At 44.5% G+C, this 15,730-nt stretch overlaps 1 protein-coding gene across 1 annotated transcript in view; it reads right to left on the bottom strand.

The window, feature by feature from the left end:
- Positions 5,777-15,730, bottom strand: part of GPD1L (glycerol-3-phosphate dehydrogenase 1-like) — a 50,199-nt gene continuing 40,245 nt past the window's right edge. Inside the window, exon 8 of the mRNA XM_003483139.4 lies at positions 5,777-8,646. Coding sequence (XP_003483187.1) covers positions 8,550-8,646 — 97 coding nt within the window. The 3' untranslated portion in view covers positions 5,777-8,549. The remainder of the gene's footprint in view (positions 8,647-15,730) is intronic.

Here is a 15,730-nt window from a genome sequence, read left to right as displayed (position 1 = left end):
CCAAAACAACGTTTTAGAGCTGACAGCTAGCATGTAGATTTATCTAAAATCTACTGACATTTCTAATTATAAACTTTTGAAATGAGGAAGACAATTTAAGGATACAACCTAAGTTTTTGTTTTGTGTTGTCTTTCTAGGGCCTCACCCAAGGCATATGGAGGTTCCCAGGCTAGGGTTGAATCTGAGCTACAGCTGCTGGCCTACACCACAGCCACAGCAACATGGGATCTGAGCCAAGTCTTCAACCTACACCACAGCTCATGGCAATGCCAGATTCTTAACCGACTGAGCGAGGCCAGGGATCAAACCTGCAACCTCATGGTTCCAAGTTGGATTTGTTAACCACTGAGCCACAATGGGAACTCCACAACTTAAGTATGTTAATGAAGCACATGCTGGCGTTTTCCTATGGTGCAGCAGGTTAAAGATGGGGCATTGTCACTGCAGCAGCTTGGGTCACCGCTGTACAATCCCTGACCCTGGAATTTCTGTATTCCATAGGCGTGGGGGGAAAAAAAAAGCAGCACGTTATAAATCCCAGACCTTGGCAGCATTAATTCTGAAGGCGAGCCAGTTACACATACTAAGTGTGGACTTAGCTGGAGTTCCTGTCGTCGCACAGCAGAAACGAATCCGACTAGGAACCACGAGGTTGAGGGTTCGAGTCCTGACTTTGCTCAGTGGGTCAAGGATCTGGCGTTGCTGTGAGCTGCAGTGTAGGTTGAAGATGTGGCTCAGATCTGGCGTTGCTGTGGTTGTGGTGTAGGTTGGCAGCTGTAGCTCTGATTAGACCCCTAGCCTGGGAACCTCCACATGCTGAGGGTGTGGCTGTAAAAAGCAAAAAAAAAAAAAAAAAAAAAAAAGTGTGGACTGAGCTAGTCAGTCCAGGGAGGAGAGAAATAGACACATCCACAAATGTGCCCTACCATATTCCAACAAGCCTCCCAAGTCCAAACAAGGGATGCCAAAATAGATACTAGGATGCTGTAGTGACCAACATATGTATTCTAACTAATCTCCTGATAGTTCTGTTAACTTCCAACTTTTTTTTTTTCTTTTTAGGGCCACACCCATGGCATATGGAAGTTCCCAGGCTAGGGGTAGAATTGGAGCTACAGCTGCAGGCCTACACCACAGCCACAGCAACATGGGATCCGAGCCTTGTCTGCAACCTACACCATAGCTCGAGGCAATGCCGGATCTTTAACCCAATGAGCAAGGCCAGGGATCGAACCCACACCCTCATGGATCCTAGTTGGGTTTGTTAATCGCTGAGCCACGAAGGGAACTCTATGTAAGTTTGAACTCTTAAGTCCTCAAATGCTTTTTTAAAACGTCCTAGGTTAAGTTACACTACCTGCCGTAACAAATAACCCTTCAACCTCAGAGGCCTAATAATGATTCTTGTACCTGTCATAGTCCAACATGGACCGAGGGTGGGGGGATTTTCTCCACAGTCATGTAGGAATCCAGGCTTTAAGTTCCAACATATGGTATGCCCAGGTCATCCTGGAAACTAATGCCCAGTCAGCACACAAAAGAGTGAAGACACAAACACAACATAACCTGGAAGTAGTATTTTTCTTCCTTATGTCACTGGCCAGAATTCAACCACCTAACTGTGGGGGAGGCTGGGAAATGTAGTTACTCTATCTTAGAAAAAAAAATTTAGGGGAGTTCCCGTCGTGGCACAGTGGTTAACGAATCCGACTAGGAACCATGAGGTTGCGGGTTCGGTCCCTGCCCTTGCTCAGTGGGTTAACGATCCGGCGTTGCCGTGAGCTGTGGTGTAGGTTGCAGACGCGGCTCGGATCCCACATTGCTGTGGCTCTGGCGTAGGCCGGTGGCTACAGCTCCGATTCGACCCCTAGCCTGGGAACCTCCATATGCCGCGGGAGCAGCCCAAGAAATAGCAACAACAACAACAACAAAAAGACAAAAAAAAAAAAAAAAAAAAATTTAAATAATTGTCTCTGCCACAAGCAGCTATTACTATATCTTTCTTTTTCTTTTCTTTGGCTGTGTCTGCAGCATGCAGAAGTTCTCAGGCTTGGGACTGAACCCAGGCCATGGCAGTGACATGAGCCACCACAGTGATACTAGATCCATAACTCGCTAAGCCACCAGGGAGGTCTCATATTTCTTTTCTTTTTTCCTCTCCTTTAATATGTTAAGATTTCCTGATTTTCACTGATCTTCACAATAATCCTTTGAGTGGCTCAGTAGTAACAAACCGGACTAGTATTTATGAGGATTTGGGTTCCGTCCCTGGCCTTGCTTTGAGCTGTGGCTTTGCTGTGAGCTGTGGCATTGCCGTGAGCTGTGGTGTAGGTTGCAGACATGACTTGGATCTGGCATTGCTTTGGCTGTGGTGTAGGCAGCAGTGATAGCTCTGATTTGACCCCTAGCCTGGGAACATCCATAAGCTGTGGGTACAGCCCTGGAAAAAAAAAAAAAAAAAAAAGAGAGACAAAAAAGAATAATCCTTTGAGCTAGACTGTATGGATATTATACCATTTACCAATGAGGAAAATGCACTTCACAAAAGACTGTGCTACTTGACTAAATGGATACTAAAACAGTGAAGCCAGATCTGGAACCCACATCTTTCCACAGTGCTACACTTTCCATTCAAACCAAAGGAACAGAGCTTGCTTCAGAACTCAAATTAGACCTTCAGTAAATTAGTAGATCATCCTGATAGCTTTCTCATACAATTTATTTCCAGGAAGGGAAGGAGGGAGGGAAGGAAAAAGTTTATCATCAACTTATCTTACAAGGAGTCATAAAAAGTTAAAAAGACCACATGGTAAAATTTTAATGGAAGTATATTCAGGAGAATAACAAAATTGATTGCATACAATTCTGGACAAATTTCAGACTTTATTTTTTCAAAAATCGCCTCTCTTGGAGTTCCCGCTGTGGCGCAGCCAAAATGAATCCAACTAGGAACCATGATCCCTGGCCTCGCTCAGTGGGTTTAGGATCTGGCATTGCCTCGAGCTGTGTTGTAGGTCACAGACGTGGCTCAGATCTCACTTGCTGTGGCTCTGGCGTAGACCCACAGCTGCAGCTCCAGACCCCTAGCCTGGGAACATACATATGCTGTGGGTGTGGCCATAAAGAGACAAAGACAAAAAAAAGTCTCTCCCTCTACTTTCTTCTGAAACTCTTATCAGATGTATCCTCTACTTAACCTTTTAAATTCTCAGCTATTTTCTTTGCTACTTTCTGTTAACAGCCTCAGATCTATTTTCCAGTTTGCTAATTGCATCTGCAGCTCTGCCAAAACTCTTTAATCTGTCCAATGACATAATTTAAATTACATATATTCATTTCTTGATATTCTAATAGGCTTTTCAATTTGGCTTTCAATTTGTTCCCTGCCCCCCATAGTAATTTGACCTTAATACTTTAACCCTCTTTTAAAATTGCTATTTTTGAAATTATCTTTCAAAGTATCACTCATTTTGCTCAATTAAATATCTAAAACCCTTGGGTATCTACTTCTTCTGTTTAAAAAAAAATCTGTTGACTTTCACTCATAATGAACTCTTCTATAATTACTTTATAATTTTAAAATTGCATATTCAGTAGAGAATATTTATGGAAAGTGAGTATTTATGGGAAGCCTGTGTAGCCTGGATCTGCAGTGATTTCTGCAGGTATTTTTGTTTGCTTCTGCCAGCTACGTACTGGCATTACTTACTGGCCCAAGTTCTGATTTTTTCCTTGTTTTTGGCTCTTCCAGAGCCTGCAGCATGTGGAAGTTCCCAGGCCAGGCACTGAACCCAAGCTAGAGCAGTGACAGTGCCTGAATCTTTTACCCATTGAGCCACCAGTGAAGTCCCAAGTTCTGATTTTATGCTAACTTTTGACTTGTGGCTCCTGGATATAAAAATTCAAACCATAAGTTCCCACTGTGGCTCAGCGGGTTAAGGACCTGACATTGTCTCTGTGAGGATGCAGGTTCAATCTCTGGCCTTGCTCAGTGGGTTAAGGATCCAGTGTTGCCACCAGCTGCAGCTTAGATCACATATTTGGCTTAGATCTGATGTTGCTCTGGCGGTGGCATAGGCTGCAGCTACAGCTCCAATTCAACCCCTAGCCTGAAAACTTCCATATGTTGCAGGTGAGGCTATAAAAAGAAAAAAGAAATTTAAAAAATTTTAAAAATTCAAACCTAAAGCCTGCTTGGGGTGCTGTCATGATTACAAGTGTTTAGCAGAGAACTTTTTCTCCACCTGGAAACCAAATTCCTCACTTGTGTCCATATGTGCATTTTCTTAGCCCATTTTTCCCCCAGCAGTGTAGCCCTTGGAGGGCTCTAGTTCTAGCATAAGCTTTATTTATTTATTTATTTATTTTTGTCTTTTGGTCTTTTGTTGTTGTTGTTGTTGTTGCTATTTCTTGGGCCGCTCCTGCGGCATATGGAGGTTCCCAGGCTAGGGGTTGAATCGGAGCTGTAGCCACCGGCCTACGCCAGAGCCAGAGCCACAGCAACGCGGGATCCGAGCCGCGTCTGCAACCTACACCACAGCTCACGGCAACGCCGGATCGTTAACCCACTGAGCAAGGGCAGGGATCGAACCCGCCACCTCATGGTTCCTAGTCGGATTCGTTAACCACTGCGCCACGACGGGAACTCCCTAGCATAAGCTTTATAACCCAAACCCCTAGGCAATAACAGAGCATTCCCATGCCCTCCCCTGTAGCCACAGAGCCACCTCAAAGCCTTACTGCTCTGGCCATCAGCTCTCTGTTAGCTACAGGCTCCTAGGGATTTCCATCACATTGGTCCACTGGATGCCTGGAACAGGAAGGCCTCCATCCTATGCTGTGACTATATATACAGATGAAGAGTTCCCGTCGTGGCTCAGTGGTTAACGAATCCGACTAGGAACCATGAGGTTGCATGAGGTTGCTGTGGCGTAGGCCAGCAGCTACAGCTCTGATTAGACCCGTAGCCTGGGAACCTCCATATGCCACAGGAGCAGCCCAAGAAATGGCAAAAAGAAAAAAAAAAAAAAAAAAAAAAAAACAAAAATAGATGAGTAAGCAATGGAAGGGAACACAGACAAATGGAAGCAGATGTATTTGAGGAGTGCACTGGAGATGAAGCCTTTCTTTTAAAAATAGCCTTATTTTATTATTGTTCATGCTACACAATTTGACAAGGAAGAAAAAAAGCTGCTGACCTAAATAAACGAAACTATGAAATAAGCTGATTTAAAAAAAAAAACAAAAAAAACAGGAAGAGTTCCTGTTGTGGTACAGTGTAAATGAATTCGTCTAGTATCCATGAGGATGCAGGTTTGATCCCTGGCCTCGCTCAGTGGGTCAGGAATCTAGCATTGCCGTGAGCTGTGGTATAGGCCAGCAGCTGTGGCTCCAATTTGACCTCTAGCCGGGGAACTTCCATATCACAGATGTGGCCCTAAAAAAGCATAAATAAATAAAAAACAAAACAAAACAAAACAGGATCAGGAATTCCCGTTGTGGCTTAGTGGTAATGAACCTGACTAGTATCCATAAGGATGCAGGTTTGATCCCTGGCCTTGCTCAGTGGGTCAGGAATCCACAGTTGCCATAAACTGTGATATAGGTTGAAGACATGACTTGGATCTGGCATCGCTGGGCTATGGCATAGGTCAGCAGCTTCAGCTCCAATTCAACCCCTAGCCGGGGAACCTCCATATGCTGTGGCTATGGCCCTAAAAAGACAAAAATAAATAAATAAATGAATATATAAACAAACAAACAGGATCAGTGACATAGGTTTGGGATTCAATGTTTATTAAACCAAGCTTTTAAATCATATTCACCCACAATCTGTAAAAAAAGATAGTACATGTGTAGGGAAACGTCTCTTAGTTAGAGCTAGTGGAAAAATTGAAGACTGATTCTCTTGTACAGCAGCACCTCATCACTCTGTGGGCTGACGCCAATGGGGCCATGTTACAACTAAGAGTTAAATGAAATTCACCAGAAGGAGTTTAGCTTCACCCCACCTGCTAGGGTGGGTTTCAGGACAGATGTATGCTTCACATTAGAGGAGGCTGGACTATAGCAAGGCAACAGTGTAGTTTTTACATTCACAGACTGGCTGAAACAATATAAATTAAGCTTCTCTTCTAGATGTCTCCCTCCCCTATTACCAGAATTAGTAAGAAAGGTGAATTAAAAGAAATGATGGACCAGAGGTGGTTATAAAAATAGAGAACTCGTAGAGTAATAAATATCTACAGTTAGCAAAGCACAAACTGATATAAAATTTACCTTTTTCCATATGTGCAGAATATTAGAAGTATGTTGAATAGGTACAGTCAGAGACTTCAGAGTGGAAAGAGGGTGTTTACAAAGAAAAAACACACAAGTACAAACCCAGTGTAGGAAGGTGAAATGCAGATGAGACCATACAAAGGACAAAATCCCAATTCCTCATGTCTGATGATCCCACTTAATAGACACGATTAGCTTACAGCCCTTTATGTATCTTTAAAAGTAACACTTTGTTACCTATGTACAAACTTTAAAAAAGATTAATTATGAGACAAGCAAAAATTGATTGACTTAATAGTGGCACTAAAATCAAAGAAACCTGCAGCATATTATGTGCTTTCAGTTACTTCTGCATGTAGGAGTTTCAAATTCCCACGAAATCTAGTCTATAATCATTTTAGGTGTAGAAGGAAAAAAAGACCCAAGCTGGAAAATTTAAAAAGTCAAAAAATCTCAAAGTGACTGAAACATCCATGAAAGCATAAGCGACATTCACACATTCCCTTAACATTTATTAAGTGTAATGCTATCCTGAAACCAATCACATTTACGAAGATACAGTAATTCCCATTCTAATTCTAGAATTAAAAGCACTTAGTCCACATAATGTGCGTTTCAGCGAGGTTGACATCCACTTGGTTGGCTGATGGTGTCACCTTAAAGCTTCATCAAAGGTCCAAGACAGACCTGAACTCTAAAGGTTCAGAACTAACAAACCACAGATAGCCATTCATCCTCATTTCTGGCAGAGTGAAGGGTATACTCGAGCTGAGCTGTCCTAAGGTCACCTCAGCCTGGAAGGGTGTTTCCTTGGAAATCCTGGCAAGTTTACTTGCCAAAAAAAAAAACCAAAAACAAACAAACAAAAAAAAAACAACTCCATAATCTGTCTGAGACATGCTGGGTTAAATAAACAGGTTCCACTAACATATATTCTGCTGCTTCAAGAGGGGTGTATAGATGCGGCTTTTCCCAAACTCACTGGACCTTGCCAGGGAACACGCGGAACCACCACTGGATCCCAGGACACTTGTTTCCTATGGAACATGGTTTGAGAAATGCCAGTCGAAAGTAAGTTTTCTACAGTAGTGGTTGTCCAACTGTAGTGCGCATCGGAACACGTGGGAGGCATGTCAAAGCAGAAATACAATACCCACTTCAGAGGTCTGGGTGGGACCTGGGAACCTGTGACAGTGTAAGGTCCACAGTTTGAGTGGCATCCTTCTAGACAAGGACCCACACAAACCTTGGCTGCAGGAAGCCCACCTATGGCCTCAGGAAAGGCTGTGTGTGGCATCTGCTACAACCAATTAGTAGGAGAACAAACCAGCCCAGTGAGATCCGAGCAAATCCTGGCCTTAGGGTTGGGGTGGAGCATTGGGCTTGACCCTGGCTCTGCCCCTACCTGCCAGAAGACCCAGCAGAGTGACTGCATCTTAAAAGAGGGATAACAGCAGCCCCCTTTCAGGAGATCTGTGAGGCTTAAAGGAAATGTTTGCACAAAAGTACTACCTGACAAAAAGCATCCTTAATCAGAATGTGTCAGTCACAGCAGGAAAATCCCAGATGAGTTTTCTGACTTCTGCCATGACCGAGCCTTTATGAAAGCACATTCTGAGAGCTAATGAAGAGAAAGGAGGCTAAAATTGCAGAAAACTGGAGTGAGAGGAATATACATATAAGCGGATTACCTAATTTAAAACATGTAATTGTTAAAAAAAAAAAAAAAAGAACTCACAACTGTAGTTGTTAAATATGCTGGTTCTGAGATAGTGTTTAAAAGTTACAGTATATTCACCTTTGAACCCACTCACTTGTCCACACTACCATGTTAATGCTGGTTAGAGTTTAACCTTAAGAGAAAAAACAAAAACAAAAACAAAAAAAAACTCCTCCACTGAAATACATATGAATTAGATCCAAAACTTTTAGCTGTGATAGTTCCAATCTTAGAAGCTACCACTGTGGGAAATTTTCAAAAGTAATTTTTAAAAAGGGCCTTTAATTTTGGTTCACAGAAACATCCACAGAAGGAGAAAGGAATACGCACTCACACGGTCCCATATGTGTATCTGGTGGTTGCTCAGTAATATCTTAGCCAGTGAACTTCACCTCACAATTCAAAAATGAACCTGTAAAAATTCATACCTATCCAGGATGGGATTACAGTCAAGCCAAGATATTGTTGCCAAGTCCTGGTTTCCATCTGAATGCCAATGACTGATCAGAGAGGCGGGCCTCTCCCTGACCTGCTGTGTGATTCACTTTATATATGCTCTGGATGGCTCTGGAGACAAGACAACATCTCTTGGACGGGCCTGCCTTCATAGCAGATCTGGTAGACGGCAGTAAACAATGGAAACCTGGTGGGAGGAATGGGGAAAGACAAGTTAAGCTATCTGGTCCACCTCAGAGAACCAACCAGTGTCTCTGTCCTGCCTAAGCTTGCAGGTTACGTGAGCTACTATGGGGACACAGCGATCACCTTCACACTCTTTTATCATCTGGTCCCCAGAGAGCCTCTGCAGACCAAATAATAAAGGCCTTGGTGCAATCTAAGTCATCCTCCCCCTCACTGTTTGGCAAGCCCTGCCTGTGGCCAAGTCACAGGGTAATCTTCCCAGGATGATCCTGACATCAAGAGTTGTGGTCAGACTCTTGGCCAAATCAGAATGAGTCCAAGTTTCTGTCACTCCTTTATTTTGTTCATTTCAGTTTTTTATGTTTTGTGTGTTCATTTCAGTTTTTTATTTTTTTTTTTTTGTCTGTGCCCGTGGCATATGGAAGTTTCCAGGCTAGGGATCAAACTCGCGCCACAGCAGTGACTCGAACCACAGTGATGACAATGCCAGATCCTTAACCTACTGAGCCATCAAAGATCTCTGTGTCACTCGCTTAAAAGGTTGGAGAATAAATGTTAAACTGCAAGGAGGTTACTGCTCTTGCTTCTCTAGAATGAATCATTCAAGGATGAAGATGAGGCAACCCACTCAGCCCCATAAAATAATGCAGACCTGGAATACTCCTGCAAGAATCAGCATGGGGAACCTACAATTAGCAAGGTGCTGATCTCCTGCTGGAAGCTGGAGTTACTGTGCTTTTTCTTCCAAGATGTGAACGCAGGTATAAGGGAAAGTTTGAAATGGATGAGGGAACAAAGGAATAAGCTAATAATCCACTGTAAGAAAAGATAACGTTATCCCAGGGTATGGCTGGCTCAGTGAATATTTTTTTTCTTTCCCCCATGGCAGAAATCACTAAGGAAATAACTAAGTAATTTCAATCAGGCTTTTAAACACACACACACACACACACACACACACACACACAGGGCCCAAAATTAGCTTGAAAGCATCTAGAGAATCTTAAAAGCCATTCTGAAAATGATCTAGTGAAGCAGCCTGTAACAACAACGTAAGTTAAGAATAGCAAACAGTACCGATGGGTTATGCAAGTCTTTATGATAGCCTGTCATCATGGGTTGCAAAGGTTCAGAATGTTTTGCTATTTTTCAGAGTCAGGTAGACTTAATCAAATCAAGCCTATTAACTTTGGGCAGGTTTCATAACCCCTCTGACCCCCCGGACTCATATACAAAATGGGTTGGACACTTAGGACTGTTGTAGTAAGTGACTTACATGTAAGGTGCACAGTACAACACTTGGCAATATGCTGTGTGTGCAATAAACAACAACTCATAAACACAGCTGTGCCATAGTCACTGGGTCCTAAACTGTCAGCCCTGAGAGGACAGAGCCCAAGCCTGTTTTGTTCACCTCTGCATCAGCAGGGCCTGCCACAATGCAGGCAAGGGCCAGGTGCCCAGTGAGTGTTTGCTGAATGAATATTTGTGAATGAGAGTTATAGCCTGGAGATTTCAACTCCTTCTTCTGTCCCTTCATGGCTTAGTTTCCCTGTTTCTAAGATGAAAACAACATGTATGTCCCTCAAGCAAGGTAGCAGTGGCCACTCAAAGCCATTCCCAACCCCCTTCTCTCCTTATCAAGGTTTAAAATAGCCTAATGCTCACTTCCCCAGCCTTTCTTTCACCTAGAATTGGCCAAGGAAACAAGTTCTGACCAGCAAGGCATAATACATCTCGGACTGTTTCTGGGGAAGATATTTATCTCCCTGAGAGGCACAGGAGGAAAGATCTGCTACCCCAGACTGCCCTTGCTCCCTGACATTGAGTGTAGTATTGTATGTGATGCTTGGAGCTGCTGCAGCCATCTTGAGCCTTTGAGGGAAGGCTAACAGGATGACCAAGATTCTAATCCAGAGGCACTGAGCCAAGACCAATAATGTCCATCTGCAGACTCTTTGTTATGTGAGGAAAACCCTACTCCTCAAGGCGTTTTAACTCTCAGAGCCAAAAGTACTGGGTGTTGCTCTCAGAGCCAACTTTCACAACCAGTACTTCCCATGTGTGTTCTGTAGACAGGATATAGCAAGACATACAGAATGTGAGGGGAAGGGGGATTTCTATAAAAAAGTAACATATTTAACCCTCACAACCAACCTATGAGGTAGATATCATTATCCCCATTCTATAGAAGAGGAAACTGGACAAGGTTTCTGATTCTGGGGCCAACACTCAACCACTAGGATATAACATCCATCTAAATGCTACTTTCTATCATTTAAAATGCTACCGAGCCCATTAGATCAGTTTGGGGAACTCTCTAAAGAAGGTTGGGAGTGAAAGGAAAATGAAAGACAACATTTCATTAAAAAAAATTGACCTAAAGTGATCAATCACCTCTCCCATTAATGGACACCACGGGTTTAGATGAGTCCAGCTTCAGGTGAGGCACAAGGATGTACAGTGTTATAAATGAGGTCCCACTCCTCAAGGAGCTGACAACACAATTATGGGCCGATTGTGTCCCCACCCTAAATTCATCCAATGCCTCCTGTACCTCAGAATGTGACTACTTGAAGACAGGGCATTTAAGGAGGTAACCGAGGAGTTCCTGTTGTGGCGCAGTGGTTAACAAATCTGACTAGGAACCATGAGGTTGCAGGTTCGATCCCTGGCCTTGCTCAGTGGGTTAAGGATCTGGTGTTGCTGTGAGCTGTGGTGTAGGTTGCAGAATCGGCTCGGATCCCACGTTGCTGTGGCTCTGGTGTAGACCAGTGGCTACAGCTCAGATTAGACCCCTAGCTTGGGAACTCCATATGCCGAGGGAGCAGCCCTAGGAAAGGTTTAAAAAAAAAAAAGGAGGTTGGTTCAGTAGGATGGGCCCTAAACCAATATGGCTGGTGTCCCTGTAAGAAAAGGAGACTAGGACTCAGACATGCACAGAGCACAAGCATGAGGAGATTCAAGGAGAAGACCACCATTTATAGGCCAAGAAGAGAGGCCTCAGAAAGGGTCAACACCAGGGAGTTCCTGTTGTGGCTCAGCAGTAACAAATCTGACTAGTATCCATGAGGATGCAGGTTCAAGCCCTGGCCTCGCTCAGTGGGTTAAGTATCTGGCATTGCCATGAGCTGTGGTGTAGATCACAGATGTGGCTTAGATCCTGAGTTGCTGTGGCTGTGGTGTAGGCTGCCAGCTGCAGCTGTAATTCAGCCCCTAGCCTGGGAACTTCCATATGCCGCAGGTACAGCCGTAAAAAGGGAGGAAAAAAAGAAAAAAAAAACCTGGACAACTTGAATGTCTATCAAGAGGATATTAGTTAAATAAACTGAGGTTCTCCCACACTGTAGAATGTTCTGCAGCCATTAAATGAGACCCCCAGGTGTAGATGTGGAATAATCTTCAAAATACATCCTAAACTGAAGAAAAGGGACAGAGCAGACCATGGAGTTCGTTACCTGTCGCACAAATGAAAGGGTTCCATGGAAAGTTCATTGAACTCCGTGAAAGTTACCTCCATCTCATGTGGGAATCCCCGTGTGCCTTTTTTATGTGACTTTTTGTTAATTCTAAAAGCATGTGCCCTCCCCTGCTACACCCCGCCTCCACCAAATTTGAAGAATAAAAGTAAAATTGTAAGTTTATGTAGTAAGTCCATATCATGTTAGCAGCAACAATGTCTAAACCAGGGTTAGCAAACCATGGCTAGAGAAGTGAGTCTGGCCTGTGACCTCTTTCTGTATTATCTGCAAGCCAAGAATGATTTTCATACTTTTAAAGGGCTATAAAAAGAAGCAAAGACTACATGGCAGAGACTTGCATGTAGCCTACAAAGATGAAATTTGTGATGTGATTCTTTACAGAAAAAGTTTTCTGACCACAGCTCTAAACAGTAAAGCAGGGACAGCGATTTGCTCTGGAGGATGTGGAAGAGGCTCTCTGAGGTCAGACCTGGGCTGCCCTAAGGGCTCTGATGTTAAAGATGCTCGTAAAGGGGGTGTCCAGACAGGTCAAACCTCAAGACAGGTGCACACACAAGTCCGAGAAGGAGGTGCTTGAGGACAAAGGGAGGTCCACTTTAACTAAAGCAGAGGTCACAGGACATGCTGTTAGAAGCTAAGTGGGTACTGGACTGAGCAGCTGCCCCTGATGCCTACCTAAGGCCTGTGGACCTAAGACAGCAGGAAGCCTGAGTCAGAAGGAACCACGGCAGCCATCTGGTCCACCCGTTTGATTTTTGTGGCTTAAGAAACTGGGGCACAGGACAGCTAAAATCATGACCTGCCCAAGACCACATGGTTAGTGAGCCATAAGGCCACTCGCTGCCCTCCTGCTCACTGCTCTTTTGATAGCAGGGAGGGGAGGAGGAAATGGAGGAAGACCAAGGTGATGATGGCTGGAAGAGAAAAAGAAATCCAGGTAAGAGGCAGTGCAAAGGGAAAACTGGAAGGACACGGCACTCTGCCTGTGTGGCCGGGGGTGGATGCAAAGGAGGAAGGGACCCCCCGCCCCCGCCCCTGGCCCCCATGGCTCCACACTCAGCCTGGGAGAAGTGCCCTTGATCCAGCAGCCACCTCACTCAGCACAGGCACAGCCTGCTCAATTTCTAATCAGGAGAAAGAAAATGGGATGGGACTGGGGAGAGATGGGCTTGTCCTACTTGATTATACCTGCTTTTTTATTTTAATTTTTAAATTTGTATTGAATTTTTTTTTTGGTCTTTTGCCATTTCTAGGACCGCTCCCGCGGCATGTGGAGGTTCCCAGGCTAGGGGTCGAATCAGAGCTGTAGCCATCCGCCTACCCCAGAGCCACAGCAATGCAGGATCCGAGCCGCGTCTGCAACCCCCATCACAGCTCACAGCAACACCGGATCCTTAACCCACTAAGCAAGGACAGGGATCGAACCCGAGACCTCATGGTTCCTAGTCAGATTCGTTAACCACTGAGCCACAACGGGAACTCCTGTATTGAAATATTGTTGATTCACAGTATTGTGTGAATTTCAGCGCAGAGCAAAGTGATTCAGTTATAGGTACATGTGTGTGTGCATGTATGTGTGTGTGTGTATTCTTTCTCAGATTCTTCTCCATTATAGGCTATTATAAGATACTGAATATAGTTTCCTGTGCTTACAGTTACAAACCTTGTTGGTTGGTTACACCTACTTTATTTATTTATTTTTGGCTGTGCCTGCAGCATGCAGAAATTCCTGGGGCCGGGGATCAAACCTTCACCATAGCATGCCTGAAGCCACAGCTGTGACACCAGGGAACTCCTATACCTGCTTTTAAAACAGGCAGGTACTGGGGTTCTCTTGTGGCACAGTGGGTTAAAGACTCAGCACTGTCACAGCAGTGGCTGGGGTTTAATCCTTGGCCCTGGAACTTCCAGATGCCCTGGGCAAGGCCCAGACAAAAACAAAGAGAAAAACAAAAACTGAAGAAGCAGGTACTGACCCCATTCCAGCCCATATCCTCCTGCAATTAGATAATACACACAGACTCACGCTGGCCAATGTATCAATGCACAGAATCCTATCAAATTTCAGGCTGTATCCTATTTGTATGCTACCCTGGGATCCTAGGACTCTATCTTGGTAGCACACAGACACCACTTCTAAATTGTGATTGGGAGATACCATTAGCAAACACCAGGTGTTTTTTTATAGACTTAAAAAATTCCCGATAAAGACTTAATGGTCATTAAAAGAGCTCCAACCACACACAACGCATCAGGGTCTGCTATTGGAACAGAAGAAAAACCATCATTTCAGTGGTGTTTTCCTTTTAGTCACCATTGAAAGGCAGTTCTTCTCCTTTGAGGCTTGTTTATGGCTTCCACCTTTGCCTGGCTGGCTGTGAAAGCCATTTCAGAGAAATAAAATGCAAATGAAGTAAGATGAATGCCCTGTCTGTCTCTCATTTCCAACTTCCAATAGGCATCTGAATGGCTGAATGAGAGGGAGAGCTGGGTACAAGTGGCCTAAGATGTCTGCTAGGAACCAGCAGTATCTGGATTGCCTGGAAGAGGGCAAGGGAGCTCTCAGCAGGCACCTCCGTGACCTACCTCCCCGTGTCCCCCTTTCAGGTGCAAAATGCAGGCTGGGGACCAGCTCCCTACTCTCCCAGGCACCCACGTTTTACAGGACAGGTGAGGACACTTGGGCTGCGCCACATAAGCCTTTACTGGCTGGTATAGTGGCATCGTGATTATGGACACAGGCTTGGCAAATCAACAAGAGGAAGGGCTGGGCAGCTTATTCAGGGCTTACTGCCTCCACCCAGCGGCAGACCATGCTGCCCCAAGCCACCTCTAACCCAGAACTGGCCTAGATGGGCAGTAGAGGACGGATGGGTGCATCTGTAGGACAAGGAGCGCACAAGGCTGCTCGCCACATCTTAACACAGGGCACCTCCAGTGCTAGGGTCCTGGGGTGGCTTGATCTTCCCTTTTCTCTAAGTTGTTTGACATTTTATCAATAAGACTATATATCATTTTATAAAAATTAAAAAGTAGGAGTTCCCGTTGTGGCTCAGTGGAAACGATTCTGACTAGCATCCATGAGGACACAGGTTAGATCCCTGGCCTTGCTCAGTTGGTTAAGGATCTGGCATTGCCGTGTGCTGTGGTATAGGTCAGAGACACAGCTCAGATCTGGCATTGCTGTGGCTGTGGTGTAGGCCGGCAGTTATAAGCTCTGATTCGACCCCTAGCCTGGGAACCTCCATATGCTTCGAATGAGGCCCTAAAAAAACAAAATAAAAAAGTAATCTTTTCCCTACCCCCCGAATTTAAAGCATGTGACTTGTAGCTCTTACCAAACACCCTGCAGGACAAACCAGAATCTCAAGCTTCCTATTTTGTACTATATCTTAAAGCATGAGCCCTTCTCTCTTGTTTTATGTTTTATGTAAATACTCATTTTCAGGGTAGGCAGATGTTTCCTGCCACAGACCTTTAATCACACAAAGGACGGACGGAACTACTCCACTCACTTTCTGTGCACAACTTTCAAGTAACTGTGCTCAGGCACTGACCCGGCCAGGAGTCGTGAGCGAGGGGGGTGGTGGCCGTTTCTCTGGC

Source organism: Sus scrofa, chromosome 13 (assembly GCF_000003025.6).
Source record: "Sus scrofa isolate TJ Tabasco breed Duroc chromosome 13, Sscrofa11.1, whole genome shotgun sequence".
In the NCBI taxonomy this organism is placed as follows: domain Eukaryota; kingdom Metazoa; phylum Chordata; class Mammalia; order Artiodactyla; family Suidae; genus Sus; species Sus scrofa.
This window is presented reverse-complemented; position numbering and strand designations above follow the sequence as displayed.